This window comes from Abramis brama (genome assembly GCF_963993115.1).
Source record: "Abramis brama genome assembly, chromosome: 2".
Taxonomy (NCBI): domain Eukaryota; kingdom Metazoa; phylum Chordata; class Actinopteri; order Cypriniformes; family Leuciscidae; genus Abramis; species Abramis brama.
Genome location: NC_139964.1, coordinates 54,968,149 through 54,991,733, shown reverse-complemented (window position 1 = coordinate 54,991,733; position 23,585 = coordinate 54,968,149). Strand labels below are relative to the sequence as shown.

General features: G+C 37.2%; 3 protein-coding genes across 4 annotated transcripts in view; 1 reads left to right on the top strand and 2 right to left on the bottom strand.

The window, feature by feature from the left end:
- Positions 1–10,293, bottom strand: part of LOC311072666 (EF-hand calcium-binding domain-containing protein 6) — a 35,899-nt gene extending 25,606 nt beyond the window's left edge. Inside the window, exons 1-5 of one of the 2 annotated variants that reach the window (XM_084097837.1) lie at positions 9,611–10,293; positions 8,530–8,612; positions 3,440–3,561; positions 3,291–3,368; positions 3,034–3,177 (exon numbers count right to left, since the gene is read on the bottom strand). In XM_084097837.1, the coding sequence (XP_083953963.1) occupies positions 3,034–3,177; positions 3,291–3,368; positions 3,440–3,561; positions 8,530–8,612; positions 9,611–9,929 (746 nt within the window). In that variant the 5' untranslated portion in view covers positions 9,930–10,293. The remainder of the gene's footprint in view (positions 1–3,033; positions 3,178–3,290; positions 3,369–3,439; positions 3,562–8,529; positions 8,613–9,610) is intronic. The other variant, XM_084097838.1, reaches the window with a different exon arrangement.
- Positions 10,294–11,673: 1,380 nt separating this feature from the next.
- On the top strand, positions 11,674–14,327 carry slc25a4 (solute carrier family 25 member 4). The gene is made up of 4 exons (XM_084105721.1): positions 11,674–11,979; positions 12,911–13,397; positions 13,487–13,627; positions 13,713–14,327. Exons 1-4 carry the CDS (start codon positions 11,869–11,871, stop codon positions 13,868–13,870), a joined length of 897 nt encoding a protein of 298 aa, XP_083961847.1. The 5' UTR covers positions 11,674–11,868; the 3' UTR covers positions 13,871–14,327.
- A 2,412-nt stretch (positions 14,328–16,739) lies between these two features.
- cfap97 (cilia and flagella associated protein 97) lies at positions 16,740–23,334 on the bottom strand. Its single transcript, XM_084091741.1, has 5 exons — positions 23,133–23,334; positions 20,985–21,936; positions 20,610–20,899; positions 18,093–18,240; positions 16,740–17,166 (listed from the first exon to the last, which is right to left on the bottom strand). Exons 2-5 carry the CDS (start codon positions 21,892–21,894, stop codon positions 17,075–17,077), a joined length of 1,440 nt encoding a protein of 479 aa, XP_083947867.1. The 5' UTR covers positions 21,895–21,936; positions 23,133–23,334; the 3' UTR covers positions 16,740–17,074.
- Between the last annotated feature and the right edge of the window lie 251 nt (positions 23,335–23,585).

Sequence of the window (23,585 nt, the reverse complement as noted above, 5' to 3'; positions counted from 1 at the left end):
CTGTAATAGCAAAGCTTAATTTTCAGAAATCATTCTAATATGCTTATTTTGTGCTCAGGAAACCATGACACATTTTTTGCAGGATTCTTTGTTGAATAGAAAGTTCAAAAGAGCTGCATTTATTGGAAATATAAATCTTTTGTAAATACATTTAATGTCACTGATCAATTGTATGCATCCTAGCTAAATACGAGTATTATTTGCTTTAAAATGGTGCTTTATTTACTATTTTTTAATGGTGTATGCTGACAGTGGTATCAGTAAACATTCAAATTACTGACATATTGAAAATCTCTTTTTTATTTACTTTTTCTTTTTTTAAAAGAGACTGTTTAAAAATTCTGTTTTTTTTTTTTTTGTCCCTCTTACACTCACACTCACACACACATACATTGTCAATCATACATATGAGGAGGAAGAGAGCAAGAGATTAAACGCTTCTCTTTATTATGTCCCTTCATCTCTTCCACTTATCCTTTCTTTCTATTTTCAACCTTTTCGGACCCATAAATCTGCCCTTTGGGCACTTTTTATGTGTGCCACATTTCGCTTCTTTTCCTGTTTCTCTTTCATCTTTATCCCTCTCTTGTCTTTTTATTCAGTCTTTTTTCTTTCCCTCATCCTATCTTTACCATCTTTCACTTGTAGTCTCATAATCAATGTGTCTGTAAGAAAGAGAGGGAAAATGTGTGAGATTAGTCACAGAGATTTCTTCTTTTTGCTCACGGCTGGAGTGTGTCTTGGTCTGACCAGGTCTTACGCAATCAGTACAACACACACACACATACACACACTCCAACCAAACTTTCGCACTCTTGCACACTCCCTCTACAACCTCATTGCTGCTTTAAACAGTTAGATACAATAGTAGCAGTAGTACAGAGAGGGAGAAATGGAGGTGGCAGAGCTGTAAGCTGCTTTGCTGATCATCCTTTTGCCTTCTCTGAGCTGCTCTCACACTCCCTGCTGGTGAACCTTGAGCTTGAGCAGTTCACATTCTTTCTGAATCGTCATGTCTTTCTAGAGTATTGTTTGAGTGATGACTTTTGTGGGGTTTTTTACAGTTTAGATTCAATAATCATCATACAGTGACCCCAAAATGTATTTGTAGACTTAAGTTATGTCTGAATGCCGCATTGTATACAAAATAATAAATCAAATGGCATCTATTAATGATGGTTCTCAACCAGGGGGCCGGGACTAGCTACCCATATAACAGGGAAAATTCTCAAAATGTTTGGCTAACATTCTGGCAAGGTTCTCTCAAAGTTATAAAACAAATATTCTTCCAGTAACGTAAATAGAATATTTATATATAGTAGCGTTGCCACCCGTCCCGGTTTTCCAGGGATTGTTCTCTTTTTTTTTTGTGAAAATGTACTTCTAAAGTAGAATTTCCTGGTTTCAAATTAAACCATTTCCTTCTACTGTTACTGTTTTCTTCATGGTTGTGTACATCCAATCCTGTGTCCGTAAACGGGTAAAAACGGGTAAAACAGTGGATTGGCCAATGCCAGGCGTTTACTTTTATTTGATTGGAAGCTCAACTTATCGCCTATCGCCTAGCAACTGCCTGTGCTGTCGGTCGGTCGCATGCATCCACACACATCCAGGATGAAACAGTGTGAGTTCAGTTGCTAGCTAGCTTTTTAAAAACTTTCTATTTACTCAGTTTTGTGAAATGGGGGGAGAGACGGACGAGGAGGATAACACAACAAAATCGGATGAGCCACCAGTGTCAAAGAAAAAACGATTTACAACCTACAACTCAGACTGGGCGAAAAGAGAAAACTTTTCTGAATCTACGTCAGGACAAATATAGGTAAGAGAGGCAATAGGGAGTCCTACAACTGTTAACATAGTATATTTGCAAATATGGGTTGATCCCCCCCAAAAAACAAAACAAAAACAAATTTCATCTGAGTGTCCCGGTTTTTCACAAATCAAGGGTGCATGGCAACCCTAATTTAAAGTGATCTGGTCTTTAATAATGTTCTCAAAGAGTTAACGCAAAAACATTATTTATACATCATTCTCGGAAGGTTTTTTTTTAGACCGTCCTCCGTGCGGCCTGTAGCACAATGACGTTGGCGCAAACTCCGCCCCGCAGTCGATTCTAAAGATTTATTACTCATGTCAATCACAGTGCTGATCGCTACTTAATGCTGCAACAGATACTAACCCCTAAACCTATACAACCTAACCTTAAACTGGTTTGGGAAAAAAACACGTCCACTGTTGGATTTTTAATGCAGTACGTCATTGCACAACAGGCTGCAGTGAGGACATCTTTTTTTTTTTCTTTTTTTTTTTGGAAACGTTTCCTTGTTTCAGAATTCTCAAAGAACATTACAAATGTCCCCTTAACGTTTGCGAAATGATCAAATGTAAGAAAACCTCCAGGGGATAAAAAAAGGACATTTCGAAGAATAACAACTTTACTTTTTTGAGCCACAGTTGGCCTAGCAGAAAAACCACAGATGTAGTTCATAACTGGACGTGTTTGACAACAATAAAGTAGCCTATATAGATATAAAAGCAATATCGCATTCTTGCTGATATAACAGCATTCTGTTCTGAATAACAGCAGAAGTAAACACAGCACACAAAGCATTCAGACCAACATCACAAATCAAATGAGAAAGCGTATGACCATGCTTCTATACAACCATTCAATAAACAAGAAGTTAACTTAAGACACACTATTTTAGATGTGTTCTTTCCTATTTTACCATATATTTTACTATATATATATATATATATATATATATATATATATATATATATATATAAAGATGTTTGTGAAATGTTTAGCTTTAAAAGTATGCTTATACTGTTTTTCTTTAATATTAATGCTACTTTTGTTGATTAAATTATCTGAACTGTTTATTGATATTGCCTTTTACTTTGACGTGATAATACAGAATTTTTATATTTTAATTCCCACTTTCTCCCAGATGACAACAAAGAATTTATTTTATATCCCAGTTAACTGGAAAATACTGCAGTGTGTCAAGACCTCAGAGATCTCACCTGCCGCGTGCAGGTCCTCTCAGCAGGGCCAGTGTCTGGGGAATTGTAAGAGGACCTGCAGGGTTACTTTTATTGAAGTCTGGGTCTTTTAAGGCACCGTAAAACTCCTCAAAACTGATAAGCACTCGGTCAGAGAGGTGCAGACTAAACAGAAAGAGCAAGACAGTGTATTTTTTCATATGGTCAATGTTAGACAATGTTTTATAGCATAACAACATAATGTTTGCTTTGAGAGTTGTAAGAGCGTCATTAATTACCGGAATAGAAGGCCTTTCAGCTGTTTAGCTGTGACAGGCCGTCTCAGGAACTTTGTAAGGATTTCAAGTAAAACAGGTCTAGGAAAAGAACAAACCATTAGAAAATGGAAACATTTTCTAGATTAACATGTGTGTGCCTGTGTTTTTACCTGTTGACCAGAGGTTTGCCGTCAGGGTGGTTGTTCTTGAACAGGATTTTGAGTGTCAGAGCTCCAGTAGTTTGAATGCGCTCTTTTAGCTCATCTTCCAGCTTTAACTGAAAGGATGAAATCTGTATATTGGTTAAGTGTAGTTTCTGTATTTAAAAAATATATATATGTATTTATAAAAACCTTCCACTGCAACCCTAACACACTGCTGCACAAACCAAAATGGACATATTATTGATGCAAGACAAAGAACAAAGAGCTGAAGGCTTAAATACACAGAGGAAGGTAAACAACAGAACAGGGAACAGGTGTGACACTAATCAGGGACTATGACAACGGCAAAACAGTAACAATGGGTATGTCTACACGACAAAAATGTACTAAAAACAGAAAAGTTTTTCCTTTGAGTTTTTCACATACAGACGACAATGTTATCAAAACTATCCCAGTTCACATGGATCCATGAAAACGATTAAAAACACTGTATTATGCATGCCAGGCCAGTAGTTGGCAATGCCACTTTGTAAAGAAACACTGTGCACCTATCAGTGTTGTGCCTGAACGCGTTCATTGAACGAAAGTTCATGAACTCGTTCATATTTTGGGCGAACGTGAACTGAACGTACTGTCTTACTGCTTGATGAACGATCCATTCATTGCGTCTGTCACGTGACAAATGAACGAAAGACTCGGAAGGTAAAGTAATTATTTATGTTCCCTGTAAACGATTTTTGACTGCATTATAATGATTTCTTAATTCAGAATATGATCAAGATTGCGTAGGTGGATGTGTTCTGGGAATTTGCCAGTTAGTATAACATTTAAAGCCCCTTAAATGAACGAAATGACTCGAAAAAAGATTTGTTCATTTTGATGAACAAGATCGAACAAGAGAGTCAGTGGACACTGGTGGCTGGTGTTGCCAGATTGGGTGTTTTTTTCCGCTACATATTAAGGCCTGTTTACGGTGTGTTTTAGCCGGGTTTTCGCCTGGAAGGCTCTATAGAAATCTGGCACTCTATTGAACGAAATTAAACTGAGAGAGCGTGGCGTTCACAGACACGTTCATGAACGACTCATCACTTACGTTAAAAATCAAAACAAAAAGCAGCAAGGGGGCGTCGTATGATCATTTAAACGAGTTTTATGACAAGGTCGGTGAGGATGGGAAAAATCTGACGCATAGCTTCAGTGTTAAAACTGATAAAATAATTGTCTGTGGTTCTATATGGGCTGTGGCAATCATTTTGAAAAATAATATCTCGCAGCAACATGGAAAAAAAAGAACTATGAACTAGTTCATTTTTGGAACTGTGAACTTAGTTCAAAATTTTAGTATGAACTATGAACTGAACTAGTTCATTTTAAAATTTGTGAACTGAACTTTGAACTAGTTCATGTAGAAAGTGAACTTTCCCAACACTGGCACCTATAGAGTGAACACATAATATGCATGTGCATGACGTCACCGTTTTCACAGGTTTACACAGGGACAATAAAAGTATAATTTTCAAAACTTGCACCCGTTTTCAAAAGTTTGCATTTTCAGGCCCCCAAAAATCCATTGTCGTGTAAATTAATGGCCAAAACGCATAAAAAGTTTTCCGTTTTTAGTTGAAAACAGTGTTGTGCATACGGCATCTAAGACAACTAGACAAGACTAAACAGAACATGATCATGACAGAATGATTCTAACAAGCCAGTTCTTTTAGAGAATAAAAGAAAATTTATACTCTAGAGAATAAAAGACTGTTTAGACCAGTGTTTTTCAAATGTTTTGTCAAAATATTTATTCAATTTTTAAAATATAGACCTATAACACTTTAGTACTCTTTTTTTCTCTCTCTCTGGAGATCATTAATATTTCTGCAAAAACAGATCACTCTTCTAAACTCTGTGAAATATCTCAGAGATCATATTTCCATGTAATATTAACTGGCTTGTAATAGGGTTATAAGCCTATACGGATAGCATGCAGATTCATTTGAAAACTGCACTAACTGAAAGATTTTTATAAGTAGGCCTACTGATTGTATTTAATATAATGAGTGACAGCATTTCAAGCTTCTTTTGTGACAAGATGGGATAGAGGGGTTGAGTGTTCATCCACACACCCACTCTGACTCTTGTGACGGGTGTGTGTGTGTGTGTACCCCCACTGTGTGACTAAGGCAGCTCTCGTGACCAGGCGGAGTCGAGGGGGCCTGTGTGCTGGGTTCAGTCGGTCAGACAGACAGGACCCCAGGGATAAGACTGGCAGGGTTAATCACACACAACACCCCCTCCAGAAGACAGACACCTGCAGATTTGCAGGACTTTCTCTCTCACACGCCCATTTGCACATATACTCCCCCCTTCTCATTCTCTTTATCGCTCTTTGCTAATTTCTCTCCTGAGTAAACTCGGCTATACATTGGTGTTAACCACTGAGCTGCAGCTGAGATTTTATCAGTTCTTGTGTTTTATTCTACACGAGCAGTAGCTTTCTTTCTCAATGGGATAATGCCAGGCTTTGATGTCAAAAGGAGGAACACAGACCAGCAACACTGTCATTGAGAGGGAAAGCACATGGGGATACTTGAGAATATGCCTGTATTAATCTCTGTAGAATCACATTGTGCATGAGAGCAGCACAGTCGCTCCAAAACATGTAAATAAAAAAAAAAAAAAAAAATGTAATTGCATTAAATAAAATATTAAACCAGGTTGCATCTGCAACCGCTTTTTCTCAGCTCTAATTTAAGGTTGTTTTTTTTACCATAATTTTGAACTGGTCCACAGATGGAGTGGATGTATGAAGTCAGATAGCCCTAACAGGTGTCCTAATATAGTAAGCACATGTGGAGTTCATCACATTAATAACAGACATTTTCAAAAGTTTGGAATAATTAATTATTTACATTTTTACATTAATATTTGTAATGCTTTTGAAAGAAGTCATTATGCTCACCAATACTGCATTTATTTGATCACACATCCAGTAAAACAGTAATATTGTTGAATATACAATTTAAAAGAACCGTTTCCTAATTTAATATATTTTAATTTATTCCTGTGATGGCAAAGCTGAATTTTCAGCAGCCATTACTTTAGTCTTCAGTGTCACATGATCCTTCAGAATTCATTCTAATATGCTGACTTGGTGTTCAATTATTATCAATTATTATTAGTGCTAAAAATATCAATAATGGTCCTTATTATTATCATCATCATTGTTATCAGCATTCATTATTTTTGTGGAAACAGTAATATGTTTTGGCAACATTTTGTGACATTCTTTGATGATCAGACATTTCAAATTATTTCAAATTAATAATATTTCACAATATTACATTTTTAACTGCATTTTTGACCAAATAAATGCAGCCTTGGTGAGCATAAGAGACTAAGTTTTTTTTTTAACAAAAAAAACAAACAAACAAAAAACCATTTTGACCTAGTGTTGTCAAAAGACCCGGTACTTCGGTACCAAGTCGGTACTAAAAAAACGTAAACGTCACGGTACCAAGTTTTCTTAAGTACCGGTGGTACCGAGGACCCGTTCAAACCCGGTTCCTTGATGCGCACGCATCCACGCATGCACTATTTTGTGGTTGAAGGACCGTTTATCAGTTTGGACCAGTGCAGCGCGAGCCGATCGTGATCATGCGACACTGTTACTACACAGCGCTAAGAGATCCAGTAAAGAAAGCATTTGAATTCGCCACTGAAGTAATAACATCGCTGCGAGATCTAGTGAGAAACATTCACATTTCTCCGTTTAACGGATCAAACAGCGCTGACGTGGAAACCAGGAAGAAACATTGTGCCATGAATGAACTATCCAGTGTCCACAGATCAGCAACATTCACCATGGATTTACTGTAGTAACACTAACTGCAACCATGGAAGTTTGGCAGGAATAGTATGCATAATGCCTTCAAGTAACATTACGTCAGTTTTATTTTGACATTATGAATACAATTTATGCCCTCAAATGTTAATCTGAACTAAAATAAACCTTTGTTTATAACTACTACAATATTACATTTCATTTTTTCCAAGGAGCTGTTTTGTTTTATATGCTCCTAAGAAGAGTCAATTATAGCTCTAGAATTGCTCAAAGTAAAAAAAAAATCATACTTTATGATTTTAGTTTTAATAAAATTAAATCAAGGAAATTTCCCTGGCATTTCTTTCTTTTTGCTGAATCAAAAACGTACCGAACCGAACCGTGACACAAGTGTATCATATATATCGAACCAAACCGTGAATTTTGTGAACCATTACACCCCTAGTAATCATGCAAATTTCCTGCACCTGTCATAGACGTCCAAAAAATTACCCAGTTCAAAGGTCCAATGTTGAACGTCAATATGACGTCCAAGTTGGGTCATGGTTGGACGTCCAAATAGTGGACCTAGTTTGGACGTCGAATAGATGTCCAGAATTGGTCATGGACCGACGGACCCAATATAGACATGATCTGCACGTCTATCCGACGTCCAATGTTTAGTGGGTAGTTCCATATAAGTTCATGGATAATTTGTTGTTTTGTCTTAGTGAAAATCAATATTGACCTTGTATTTGAAAAAGGATCCTCATACTGTATAAAAACAATACTAATTCAGACTAAGTTCAATCGCATTCGGAGATTAACTATTTTTGAAACGGTGCGAACTGCGCTCTCCATGATGACGAGGAATATCAGCAAATAACTTATTGATTTCTAGCCCTTTGGTACCGAAATTGGTACCGAGAACCGTGGATTTTCACTGGTATTGGTACCGAATACTGACATTTTGGTACCGTGACAACACTATTTTGACCAGTAGTATATTTGTCTTTATTTACAGTAAACAGTACATTTATTTTATATTGTATAATGTAAAAGCTAACCAACTATTTAAATCAAATAATTTTTCTGATATTTTATTATCAAATGTAATAACATTCATGTATTAAGTGTTTAAATAAGCTACTTCATAAATACTGTACTACTGTATGTAATAGAAAGCCACTGTGTATTTTAATCCAATAATCATAAACATATCATTACACAGTACGTCCCACTTTATATTAGGTGTCTTTTAACTAGCCTATGTACTTACATCTGTCATCCATGGACCAGTGCTGGAGTATGTTATATGAGAAAGCATACTAATGGATCGGTTCTCTGATGCCGCCCTGTGACCTATACCAAACACACAAACCAGACAAACATGCATACAAATTATTTAATACATCCATTAGGCTATTTAACGTTACTTGAATGGGGGACCAAGACAAATAGCAAAAAAGTTTCCAAACTAGGTTGTCATGAAAATATCACAACAGAATTATGTAAATTAAAAATATTTTAATATAAATCATTTTTAAATAATAATATTTTCAGGACCCATACATGTTCCTGCAAATGCACAAGTCTCTGAAACTAAGAAGAGAGACTCAAGTTTCACTGACCGCTAGACAATTCATTCCTCTGATGAGACAGCGCCCTCGTGTGGTCGAATACGTGACAGTCTGAATAATTATGAAATGTAGGCTACTAATTGTTTTTTTGTTGTTGTTTGTTTTGTTTTTTAAATACCCAAGTCAAATTTTCATGACTAAAAGTTCCGTTAAAGATTCTCTAACGTGCATTCTTCCACAAGCTTTATTCGATGTTAACTAAAATGCATTTTGATCAAGCAATTCACTTTTAATAAAACCTGAAAAATGTTTCATATAAAAGTGAAAGATAAAAACAGCTTAACCGCAAGTAACTGATTAACTTCGTCATATCTGACTGAAAATAAAAAAATGGGCTACTTTTTTAGTATCTTATTTAAAAAATGGGACGATCACTGCATTAAATTAATTTACATTGGATTGAATCATGCATTTTTGTTATACGTTGTGTTGAAATCTCCCCCCTTTAAGCAATTCAAATCTTTAACGGAACTGGTTTCTTAAAATTTCCATAGCTAATTAGGATTAGCACATACCTATTTTTAAACAAACATTATGTTTCACAGTCAGCAATGTATTCGTCCTCTAGCGCTGTTTCTTGCGCTGAAATGTTGATTTACAGTCAGACCTCCGTAAATTCACAAAGCATTACCATTAGGCCTAACGTTACATTTACAGCACCAGTTGTAGGCAGTGCAGCCCCTTCATATCAAACTGCATTATGTCAGGCTTGTGACTCACGGAAGGCAGGTAATCTGGCTTTTTCCTGGTCGTGGATGACCTCGTCTCCTTCGGGGATTTGCTCTGGAATATCTAAACCTCTTCTTTTTCCTTTCTCCATCAAAGAACTTCTATCACTTCTGCTGCTCTCACTGCGAAAAGCGGAATCCATGCTCTCCGTCCCTGGAGACTGAGGTCTGGTTCCTCTTTGAGGCATCCAGTATCTCTGTTCTCTGCCGCAGTCTGTGGAAAAACCCCGGAGAGAGATGAAATCTGGATCTCCGAGTCTTGATGAAGGGTGTTGAATGGCCGGGAGCCGCACAGAAGCCACCGTGGACATCCTGACTGAAAAGTTTACGTTTTAATACAACTCTCCCAGGAAGCCCTTTTCCAAAGTGCGTTACGCACTAAGAAGAAAATAGATTAAATGAGATAAATTACGCATCGAACTCAGTCGCTTTATAATAGCTTAATTGCCAAAAGTGCCGTGTAGTATAATGTTGAAGAACTTTTATGAGAGGAGATACTGTCTGCCTACTGTTTTATTACATAAGAAAAGCCAAGTTGCCCTTAGCAACAGCAAGCGCTCGCGCATAGGGTTGCAGATTACGCGGGCAAATGTTCATGTGATGTTCATACAGGAAATCGATCGAGAATACGCGTTTAGTTGGCTACTTTAATAAAGTCATACAATGCAATTTGTATGTAAATGTAATGAATCCTAACCCAATCCGTAAAAGAAAACGTTTAATTTTCAAATATTTATTGAAAAAGAGAGGTTTTGTCAGATTTAATTCCCTGTTGGGGGTCTGTTTAGTCTCCAACCTGAAGTAAACCCACCTACACATATATAGTCAGTTTGAAAACATTCTTAGTAACAGAAATAAACACTTGGCAAACTCTATTTGGCATGTTTATTAATTTCTGAGCTTCAATGAGAGAAAGTGAATAAAATAATTTTGTTCCTGTGGCTGAGGAAATTTTAGCTAATGTGTCATCACAGTCTGGCACCCAGTCAAACTCTCATTGTGTTGTAAAGAAGAGTCTCCCACATTGTTTTAGTAGGCTAACATTCAAATCCCACTCAAGAAGAATACTGCTGTATTGTAGCCCGGCAACAGCCCTAACTAACAGACTGAGAGGTGAAAAAATGGGGTAGTGGTTTCCAATATCTAAAACTGCTGTTAGAATGCGCAGGGGTCTAACACTCTACAATGGTATACATGTTATACAGTAATTAAACAGTAATATTACTCACAAGTTTCCACAAAATCAATTACTCAGAAGAACGAACTTATGTAATTAAACTTAAGTTTAACATACAATTACCATCCAAACTTTGAAGGTAGCCTATATATTGGGTACCAGGCACTAACACGTTATTAAGTAAGCATTTCAACATTATCTATGCCTAAATGATAACAATAAATAATAAACTAAGCTTATTTGTCATTATGCAATAAATCAGTGTAGCATTACAAATAGCTGCAGAAAACGTCCTGCGTATTTTAGGACAGTCTGTCACGTGACACAGGTGCGCGTGCAGGCCACTATAGAATGAGCAAAAGTAGCCTATTCTTGTTCCTTGATCGATTTTCCAGTAAATATCAGGAGGCAATCAAATGTAACATGTGTCCCATCCTACCAAGAACTGTAGGCTACTTTTTTCATTGTTCACCTTAATGTTGGCCTAATAGTGTATATTTTAAGGCTACTAACCTTTGAATACTAATCGAAACCTAACTCTATGAACAGGTACTTTATATGTACAATCAAAATAATTTCAAATGGCATAGGCCATAAATTGGCCTATAACTAGACATTTACGAATATCAGTTTAATGGAAGTATAAATTAATTTAGATAACATAATTTAGTAAGGAAAAATTGCATTTTTGCATTGCATTTATTTTATTTAGGCATACTTTATTCCATATAGTATACCTATTTTTTTCTGTAATAGGCTACTTTTGGTTCTGTTCTGTGGTAAAATGATTTCTCATAATATATGTGAGAAATACAATTTGTCCTTTAAACGTCCCCGTGACCCAGGACATTAATGAACTTGCGCAAGACTCGTGGCCTGTGACCCAGGATATTTATTCAGCTTTGAGATTCTGTTTGGTGCCTCGTGGATCCATCATCTGCTCCTCTCGCGATAATGAGTCTGGATATATTGAGAGCAAACACGAGCACTCGTCCATTTGAAGGGGCGTCGCAGGGGTTCTTTTAGGGTCCTTTGGTTAAGTGGTGAGATTGTCTTCCAGGAGATAGGACATCATGTCTGACGCAGTGATCAGCTTCTTGAAGGATTTCTTGGCCGGTGGTGTGGCCGCTGCCATCTCCAAGACAGCCGTGGCCCCCATTGAAAGAGTCAAACTCTTACTGCAGGTACGTTTTGAAGTCAGAATCAATAATTTTAAAATATAAAAATGCTGGGTCGTTTCAACCCATGTTTGGGTCAAATATGTACAAACCCAACCGTTGGGTTTAAAATGTAATTAAAAAATATAAACCAACGGTTGGATTTGTGCACATTTGACCCAAACATGGCTTGAAACAACCCATCATTTTTTAGAGTGTAGGCTATTGAATGTCCCCGTAAATAGCTTGGGAAAAAAAGTTCCGAGTAGGCTAAGTCACACATTAGAAAGAGGGTGCAGTGAACTTGCATATCAAGTTTATTTCGTTTAGAAATGTTACGGTAAAATTCGAATCAATTAATAAAACAGAATAGACTAAACAGGAGAGTTTTGCCGACAATTCATTATGGCGCTGTCCATGGTGCTACTTTATAAAGCGTTACTAAGACAAGCGTCACTGACAAAGTGCAATTTCAGTATTGAGTAAGTTTAACTAATGTTTGATACATTTTATTTGGTCATTTAAGTAGTGCTTTACTAATTAAATAAATAAATAAAGTTGAAACATTTGACCTTGACGACTTCCGTCACTCCGAGTTCCGCGTTCATAAAGGCCAATCATGTGGGTTAAGATCGTGACTGTGAAGAGCAGCGATATTTGGTGTAAGTTTAAAGTTAAAAATAGTTTGGAGGCTGCAACCCAATACTTAAACCCCGCGCGCAAGATGGGTGTGTGACGCCATGTGCAGCTCGCGCTCATGGACAGACTGATCCCCAAGTGTAATAATCACACTTTTTTGTGGCTCCTTTATACAGGATGATCATGCAACACTGACACAAGGAAATGAATGAAATTACTCTCAAAAATTCATATCCCATAATCCACATCCGATGTGTGACCACAATGATATCAAGGGTGCACTCTTCCACTTACCAATTCAAACTGTGCCCCTTCACAGGTCCAGCATGCCAGCAAACAGATCACAGCTGAGATGCAGTACAAAGGCATCGTCGACTGCGTAGTAAGAATTCCCAAAGAGCAGGGATTCTTGTCCTTCTGGAGAGGCAATCTCGCCAACGTCATCAGATACTTCCCCACACAAGCCCTCAACTTTGCCTTCAAAGACAAGTACAAGAAGATCTTCCTTGGAGGAGTGGACCAGAAGACCCAGTTCTGGCGTTACTTTGCTGGTAATCTGGCCTCTGGCGGTGCCGCCGGTGCCACCTCTTTGTGCTTCGTCTACCCTCTTGACTTCGCCAGAACAAGGCTTGCTGCTGATATCGGTAAAGGCGCGGCGGAGAGAGAGTTCAGTGGTCTTGGGAACTGCCTTACCAAGATCTTCAAGTCTGATGGTATTAAGGGTCTCTACCTTGGCTTCAATGTGTCTGTCCAGGGCATTATTATCTACAGAGCTGCTTACTTTGGTGTCTACGATACAGCAAAAGGTAAGCAGCTATTGCGGAAAATCTGACATGGATAAAATAAATTGCTTGTTAAATACAACTCAGTGACATGGTCGAACTCTATCACTCAGGTATGCTGCCAGACCCCAAGAACACACACATTGTCATTAGCTGGATGATTGCCCAGACTGTCACAGCTGCAGCCGGTATCATTTCATATCCTTTCGACACCGTCAGACGTCGTATGATGATGCAGTCAGGACGCAAAGGAGGTAAGCCCTTTGGCACAAACTATTGTTCCATGGATTTTGTGTATGATTAGTCGATCAGTCTAACGGATCATTTTCTTTCCAAAAGCTGACATTATGTACTCGGGCACAATCGACTGTTGGAAAAAGATCACTAAGGATGAGGGTGGCAAAGCTTTCTTCAAGGGAGCCTGGTCCAATGTGCTCAGAGGCATGGGTGGCGCCTTTGTGCTGGTTCTGTATGACGAAATTAAGAAGTACACATAAACATTCTCCATCCATCATGTCGATCCCATCAAAGGAACCCCTGAGTACTGTGTATGTCTTAATTGTGTAGAGTGTTAACAAACAGGGTGAAGTAGGGGAAGTGTACTTAGCCATGCTGGCCCAGGGGTGGATTTTAATCATGTGATCTTAGGTGGTCACAGCAGCCTCCACCTCTACACTTGTAAATATATTTAACTCTACCTACTGCCCCCCCAGTTTTAGATGACATTCAGTCTGGTCAGACTGAAAGTTATTTTTTTTCTCATTTATTTATTTGAATCAATCCCTCATAACTCTGAGAGTCTACAAGTTCTACAGTGGCTCTTCTCTTCTGTAGCTAGCTGAACACTCTCAGACTGAAGCAAGTGGCTGTACACTGGAAAGCTGACTGTTCTTGTGGTTTATTCCACCTTATGTGTTCTTTTAATAAGAATAAAGCTGACAATACAACTCCTGATCGGTGCTTGTGGTTTCTTTTTTATTATTACATTATTTCTTACTGCCAGATTTTATGATGATAGAAAAAGTCAAAAGTTTTGTTACAGCTGAGGAATGGACGTGGACTCATATTGGCTTTCATAGTTTAAATTGTTTCACAAACATTTTAAATGAACAGAATTAATGAAGAAAAACTGTTCAAATTTTATCATTCCCATTTTAAACCAAATACAGAATATACAGTGTTTGGGGTCAGTAAAATGTTTAAGACATTTTGTAAAGAAATCAGTACTTTTATTCAGCAAGGATGCATTCAATTGGTCAATAGTGACAGTCAGGCATTTATAATGTCACAAGATTTTGATTTCAAATAAATGCTGTTCTTTTGAACTTTCTATTTATGAAACAATCCTGAAAAAATGTATCACAGTTTCCACAAGCAGCACAACTCTTTTCAACATTAATAAGAAATGTTTCTTGAGGACCAAAAACTTAAGGACCAAAAACAAAAACATATCACACGACACTGAAGACTGCTAAAAAATTCAGCTTTGCCATCAATGAGATAATTAGCATTTTAAAATATATTAAAACAGAAAATAGCTATTTTAAATCATATAAATATGATTAATGCAGACTTGGTGAGCAGAAAATACTTCTTTCATATATATATATATATATATATATATATATGAAGAGTATATTCTCTATATATAAAGAGAATAATCAGAAGAGTTGTCCAAGAGCCAAGGATCACTTGTGGAGAGCTTCAAAAAGACCTGCAGATAGCAGGTACTGTTGTCTCAAAGAAAACAGTAAGTAATGCACTCCACCGCCATGGCCTGTATGCACGCTCACCACGCAAGACTCCATTACTGAAAAAAAAGCATGTTGAAGCTCATTTAAAAGTTTGCTGCACAACATTTGGAGCCAGTATTTCCAAAGCCAGTGAAATACTGGGAGAATATAGTGTGGTCACATGAGAGCAAAATTGAACTGTTTGGATGCCATAATACACACCATATTTGGAGGAGAAATGGCAGTGCACATTACCCTAAAAACAGCATACAACTTGGTGTTGGCTCTTGGACAACTCTTCTGATTATTCTTTTCACTCCTCTATCAGAAATCTTGCGAGGAGCACTGGTCGAGGCAAATTTATGGTGAAATTATTGTCTTTCCACTTCCGCATTATGGCCCCAAAAGTGCTCACTGGACCATTCAGAAGCTTAGAATGGCGCCTATAACCAATGCCATCATTATGTTTTGCAACAATCAGGTTGCGAAGGTCTTGAGACAGCTCTTTGCTTTTACCCATCATGAGATGTGTCTTGTGTGACACCTTGGCAATGAGACCTTTTTGTAGGCCATCATTTGGGACTGAACCAGCTGTTATTAATTTCCACTGACAGGGGGCTGGATTGCTTTTTAATTACTGTAAGTTTTCAGCAGTTGTCATGGCTTTCAATGCCTTTTTGCGCCTCCCTTTCTTCATGTGTTCAATACTTTTTCCGTGTCATTTCACATTATTACACATAACTTAATTTCTGAACTTATTTTTGTTTGTTTCTTTGTATGTATGGCTTACTTGGGTTGTTACCAACATCTGGTGAAAATTTCATGTCAATAGCACCTTTGGAAATATATTTACTGAGAAAAATGATGACGTGTTCAATACTTATTTCCCCCGCTCTATATATATATAACTGACCAACCCCAAATCTTTTTTTTTTCCAATGGAAATATATAAATATTTCAATTTCATTATATAATATTATAATACAAGCGATTATAAAATTATATTACATATATGGCTTATATATTATAAATTATAATCACCTTAAAAAGTATAAAAACATTACTTGATGTTGAATGCACATTAAATACTGATCTGTAAAGAAATATATAATGTAATGTTGGTTTATAACACTAGTATAATCATAATAGCCCAGTAAAGGCTAGTAACAGTAACTAGTTACAGTAATGTGAGTCAAACAACATAGCACTGTCTTCCGCAACAATGACTACTGTGCCAGTCTCTGCGTTTGCATAATAACCTTGTTAGTCTACTATGTGTCAACAAGTGTCAGTCAGCCTTTTCAAAAGCAATTTAAGAGTGACAGGTGAATGCCTGGCATTGTTACACTGATTGTAACAGATGGAACACTAAGCATGTGTGGCACTTCATATCAGCATGCCAGCTATTCAAGTGTCATTAAGCTGGGTCAATAAACAAATCACTTTTACTTTCCAAAATAATGGAACAACACTGGATATTATCATAACTAATAAAGCATTTATTTCACATGAAATTTACAGTTTCCATCAGATGTGTCGTGTAATTAATTATTCTGATAACAGCAACATTGACTTTAAAATTATACACAGCTTATTTTTTTTTTGTGTGTGTGTGTGTGTGTGTGTGTGTGTGTGTGTGTGTGTGTGTGTGTGTAAAATATAGGAACTGGTTTACTTCTGAATGTCTCAGAAAATGGAATGTCACACTTTATTGTCCCCAAACAGTTTAGATTGTCTCCAACAAAATCTAAAATGTATATAAGCCACACATTTTTAAGTAATTAATGTCATTAAACATTTAGCTGTGTAGATTATCTGACAAATATTTCATTTTTATATCACTCCATATCCAGACAAATTAACGTGAGCTCAAGCAGTTCGTCCAGAATGTTTCATGTTGTGACCTACAGTCATATTTTCTACTTACAGTTAAGAGCAGAACATGTAAAGTGAAAGGGATTTTGAGGATCAGGACCATGCAGGCCGTGGTGTTGCCCTGCTGAGTTTAGCGGTTCCCGGTCTAGCTTTGTGAGGACTACTGCCAGGTCTAGAAGTCTTCCCTGTGTTCATGGAAAGACAGGAGTTGCACTATTGTTAGGACTGTTCATTAACAATTTTGCATTAAATGTTATGCATGCAGCTAATCAACATATGACAGCAGTTGTCTGTGTTCAAATACAGTGGCTAGACTCCTGTTTATCAGTAAATAATGGGGAAAGACCTACCTAACAGTTAATAAAAAATTAAAATAAATAAAAATCAGATGGGACTATTAAAAGTAAAGTCAGTTGCAATGGCATATTTTAATTATCACTGAAACTAAACAAGTAAAAAACAACTCATACAAGCAAACCACATCACAAATGGTACTTAAGGTCAAAACGTTTTACTAGAATCAATAAAACATTATTATTTTTTTAAATCTCAGAGGAGTTGGATGCAAACTAAATGCACTATTTTGAAGAAACAAAAAGTATATATCATGAACAGCCGAAATAATTTGTTTATTATTTCTGGAATCTGCAACACAGCTGAATATGGGCTGATGTAATGGTGATGACATGCAGACAACTGAACATGTCTTCATTCAAAGTGCCTCATGCAAACTTCGGCTTAAAGGCACACTATGCAAGATTTGTACCTTAATATGACAGCTTCGAAATCATTTTGATGCAAGAGGTGGCGCCCCGACAAATCTCGCGAGAATCGCGACTTGCTTTACAGCACGACGTCACATACATCAACAACATGAAGCAGCCTCTATGGAAGACACTAGCATGCATTTCAGACGTGAATCATGGCAGAGTCGATGAAGAAAACGAAGAAAGCGCGGTCGAAAGAGTGCAGAGACGGCTCTGCGTGAGTGGTATTTACGACAGTAACGTTAAATACAAGTACTCCACAGCGACTCTAGGGGGCGCTGTTTGAGAAAAACAGAAACTGCATGGTGTGCCTTTAAGTTTGTGTTGTGTGTGTGTGCATGTACCAGATGTTTTGGTGGACTTGAGTTTGACCGGTGGAAGAGCTGTAACGCTTGTTCCCATGTATCGGCACTGCTGTTGATAATCAGCTAGCTGCTCATCTCGGGTCATACCAGGAGTGGGCTTCACAGATTCTAGACGCTTCAGGAATGCCTGAAAGCACAAATATTTAGGTCAGAAATTTTATTCACTTCCTGAACTAATTTGGGCTTGCTGAATTACAACATGAATTATTAACATGTATTATTATTAAAATGCTGGCCAAGAATGCCAGTTATATAGCTTGTCCAAAATTTATAAACAATAAATAATTAATAATCTATTAATAATAGTTAATTAATAAAATAATGGATCCACATAATGGTTGAAAAAATTAATAAATAAGACACTAAACACTGATTTACATAGATTTTTCATTATATAAAACATTAAAACAAATTAAGGAACATATTAAACAAAAAACAACAATGATATTAACAGCATTAATAGTATAATAATACTTATTCATTCATTGTTTTTTAACAGAATTGATTTAATTGTTTTTTTTTAACACAACCAGGTTAATGTAAATTAAAATTCCACAATTCACGTAAAACTATTTAATCATTACTAATGAATACTGCCATACCGTAAAAAAAAGGTTTACAATATACTACATTAATAAATAAAAAAAACCAACTATTTTTGTGTGCTTAAAAATGTGCACAAATTTAAAAAAAAAAATACTACAATGGCCCTTAAAAACATATTTCTTTTTATTTGGGATGAAATATGACGGATGAAAATTCTCTTGACAGTTTTTTTTGTGATTCACCCTAAAGCTAAAAGCTTTCAGACATCTATGATCTAACATTAACTTGCCTCAAACAAGATGACCAAGAGAGTAGCGTGACTACAACTATGACCTCTGAAAAGCCACAGTGAACCATTGAGAATAAAAATAACCTGTGCACAAGGATCAGAATGTCACAGGCTGTTATGCCTCCGTATGTTGGTACAAACACCCCTTTGGAAACCACTCAGTAAGCAAAGCCCATGAAAAGAGCTGGGACTGGAAATAGAGTAAAGGTGAAGATAGAGGTCAACTCGCTCAGTGCTCTTAAAGAAAGAGAGAGACTGTCTTGTGTTCCAGCATTAGTTGCTAGGTAGTAAAATGCTAACAAGACCTGGAGGAACATGCAGTCTGAGTCACAGCTCATAGTCCCTGCTTTTATTGATTGAGAAGTATTTTATTTTCATTTTCCTGTTTTCTGCATTAAAAACTGACAGAGAGGATCTGACTCTGTAAGGCTCTGTGAGGGTGACCAAAAGAGAGAGAGAGCGAGAGAATATGAATACGTAACAGTAAACAAGCAAGGTTAAGAGAGCACACAACACAAACACACATTATGTTGCTTCCAAAAGCACAGAGCCAGAGAGATCCTCATTTACTCGCCCTCCTTCAAATGTAATTTGAAGAGTTGCATAATACTCTCTCTCTCTCACTGAAGCTTAGATGAGGAAAGCATGGGGGTGAATTCGGTATAATGTCAAGACCAGCATGTGCGCAAAACTGCTTCCACCTGTCTCTTCTCGTCTCAGTCAGGTGGTCACTGTCTCTCTGCTTTCACTGGCTGTGGCTGACAGCGCCACCTAACCCATGCACACTTTCACAGAACACTTAAATAAACACGCACACAGAACACCATTACATGAATGAATAATATCACCAAAGAACATCTGGTGTATACTGGGGCATCTGAGTAGAAGAGCACTGTAAATGACAGAATCGAAACATGCATCGTCTGGGGTTAGGAAGATTTCTTATATTTTTGAAAGAAATGTCTTATGCTCACCAAGGCTGCATTTATTTGATAAAAAATACAGCAAAATACAATTCAAAATAGCTATTTTCGATTTTTATATATTTTAAAATGTAATTTATTCTTGTGATGACAAAGCTGAATTTTCAGCACATTACTCCAGTCTTCAGTGTCACATGATTCCTCAGAAATCATTCTAATATGCTGATTTGGCACTCAAGAAACATTTATTATTATTATTATTATTATTATTATTATTATTAATGTTAAAAACGGTTGTGCTGCTTAATTTTTTTTTTTGTGGAAACCATGGTACAGTATTCGTTGATAAATAGAAAGTTCAAAAGAACTGCATTTATTTAATATTTGTTTGTAACATGTCAATCTCTACGGTCACTTTTGATCAAATTAATGCATCCTTGCTAAATAGGATTTTTAAAGAAATTATTTTCTTTAAAATAAATACTGACCCTAAACTTTTAACGGTAGTGTACATGCATATGCTCATCATGTGTACACCTAAACACACGATTTCTTCCTTGACTGAGGCCAACAATTAATGAAAGCTTCTCTCTTATAATAGGAGTTGCTCTCAGTGTGATTAAAATTCAAATCTAATCTAAAGTTAAAGGGGAGTTCACTGCATAACTAAAAAGATAGGGAATAACTCCCTCTAGTGGAATGAGAGAAAATATTTTCTTGTGAAGAATCTGAACTGACCAGGTTTTCCTTCTGGATTCGCTCTTGCTCTCGTTGTCTGTTGAGTGCGCTGTGGTAAAGGCGTATAGTTGGTGCACTGCTCCTCCGACTGCTGGTTTTGGAGCAGGCGGAGCTGCCGCTACGCGAACTAGCCGTGGAATGGGATAGTTCACGTAATAGCCGCTGATTCTCCCGGTCGATCTCCCATACCTCTTCATTTGAGAAGGAATAGTTCTTACGACTGCTGCCAACACTGCCAGGGCTGGAGACCACAAGCACTCTGTCTAATTGTTTCTCTACTTTTAAAAACACTGCAAGGGAGACAGACAGACAGACAGAGATTCTTGAGAAACAGCCACAACAACAACAAAAACCATCTCGATTCATCGCACAAACCTGATCCGTTCTCTCCTTCAGAACTTATACTGCCCTGACCGTCCGAATCATCATTCATCTCCTCAGCAACTCTGGGCTGCTGTTGTTGAACATCTGCTGCCGAGTGTTCAGAGGGCAGAACAACATCAATGGACTGGGAAGGACTAACATTTGGTGTCGAGAGAGGGGTAACATCAGTGACTGTGTCATCAGATTCTGCCACTTCTTTTTGTCGCTCTTTCCGGTTAGCTGAACCCACCCGATGATGTTTCTGCGAGCGAACAGAGCTTTTCTCGTCACTGCTGTGTGAGGACTCCGGGTCGGATGATGACGAGTGGCTGCGGCTCAGCTTGTGGAATTTACCAGCAGATTTTTTAGGTGTTCCATGGGACAATCTCTTATGTTTTGTTGGTCTCACATCGTCCTCACTTTCATCGTCACTATGATGATATCCATCATCATCATCATCATCACGGTTAGCATTACCATTGGTTTTCCTGAGTTTAAAAACAGCATGCTTCTCATCCAGCTCTCTTTCCTCATCAGACAAGTATGAACGCACACTAGATCGGCTGTTGTTCGTAGTCCCTGCGCTCGTGACACTTGGGAGTGTTGAGGAGCCTTTGAGAAGTACATCATTACTTTGTTGCTCTCTTTCATTTTCTGTCTCTTTACTCCGTCCCAGTCTGCCCTGCTGGTCTGAACCATTCTCCAATCTGGCTTTATCTTTACTGTTCCTCCCACTTTGAACTTCACTCCCTATCTGATCCATTGAAACATGGGTCTCTTTTCCTGTTCTCTCATCATGTCGTTCTGAGGCCTTCTGTTTATTGAGCCGCCCATTCTCAGAACCATCAAGTCCATTAGCTTCACAATCACTGTCAAAAAACGAGTGGTCAACTTCTCCCTCTAACTCTTTGGGGCTGTACATGTCTGTAGTGTGTCTTCCAAATGTGCCCTCATTCAGTGGAACCTGGATGAAAAAGGAAAAAGAAGCTGCAGTTCAAAAACTTTTGTATATGCAACTGTTATTAGGCTCAACATGTGGAAAAATGAGTTGTCTGAACTATTCCAATGTTTTCTAGAGCAGTGGTTCTCAAACCAGGGGGGCAGGGCCCACTACAGGGCATCAGCAAACTAACAAGGGGGATTGTTTGACTAACAAACATTAAAATAAGCCTAAAAAATACGAAATTTATTACTTCAATGTACCCCCCTCAACAACTACGGTTGTAGAACGGTTGAAGGGTTCCTACTTCCTAGAAAAATGCATATAGATTCTACATTTCAAAAAATTTGTTCTAGTTAAGCCAATATTTTAAAACGTTTTATAAGGTAGAAATTGAGTTAAAAAAAAGTATATAAAAAAAAAAAATCTTATCCTTAATCCTTCTCAAGGAAATCACGAACAAGAAAAGGCACAGTGTCTTCAAATATTATCGTGGATAATTTCGAGTCAAAAATGTGGAGAACCACTGTTTTAGAGATTGCTAATTTTTTTAATGAGCGCTAAAATATGGATTAACGCAAAACCGACATACCATATAGTTAGTTTTTAACTATTGTTTTGTTTCAGTTTGTTGAAATATTTGTTATTGTCTAATGATTTAAGTAAATCATTAAACAACAATTAACGTTACCACAATCACTTGGAATACTTATAGCTAATAATAATAACAACAACGGACAAATACAATGATTACAAAGTGGAATGCTTCCGAAAAGTTTTATCGGTATCACAATTTATCGGTACACTCATATTAAGAGGACTAATAACCGAGCAGAAATGTGTAAATATCAAACCGACTATCGGTGTATCTCTAACGTTAGTGTTTTCTAGCATTAATCAAAACATTCAATACGCTTGAGACCTTGCAAAGCTGTTAAGGTAACGTTAACGTTACCAGGAAAAAACTCAATTAACACTCTTAAAGCAGAGGTGCTCATAAAACACACACACACAGGGGACATGTTTCTATGACAAGAGAACCAAGCAGTTGGTTTAGCAATGCTGCCACAGACATTCACGTTCAACAGACTGGCGTGCTCTACGTTTAATGTGCATATGTTATTTTATAAACAAGACCATAAAACTGTGTAACGTTACATATGCATGACTCGAGAACGCCAACGCAAACTCATACAGCTAATACAGTTAGCAGTGCCTACCTTTTGACATTACAACAAAAACATCCGGGACCGCGACACTGTCAGGCGAAGTCTCCAAAACATTTTAATTCACTTTAAATCTCCAAATGCTTTTCAGAAAGATAAAGGTTGAAGATAAGAGTTAAAACAGACTCTTTCAACTGTTCAACTCGCTGCACGGATGAGTGTGTGGGCTCGATAGATACGGTAACTAAGTGACGTCATTTCCTTAATTTTTATTTTTTTATTATTAATGTTTATTACAAACTCTCGTGGAGACAACAGCAGAAAAACAGGCAAGGCATCAACAAAATGCAGATTTGACAATGAAAAAATAAAATAAATAAAAATAAAGAAATAAAATAAGGAATTGTTGTTCTCAAATAAATAATATGTGTTACAGGATCAAAAACATTTCAGCAGCATAACAAATAGCTTCTACAGTTTGTTTAGATTTTTTTACAAGGTTCAAGG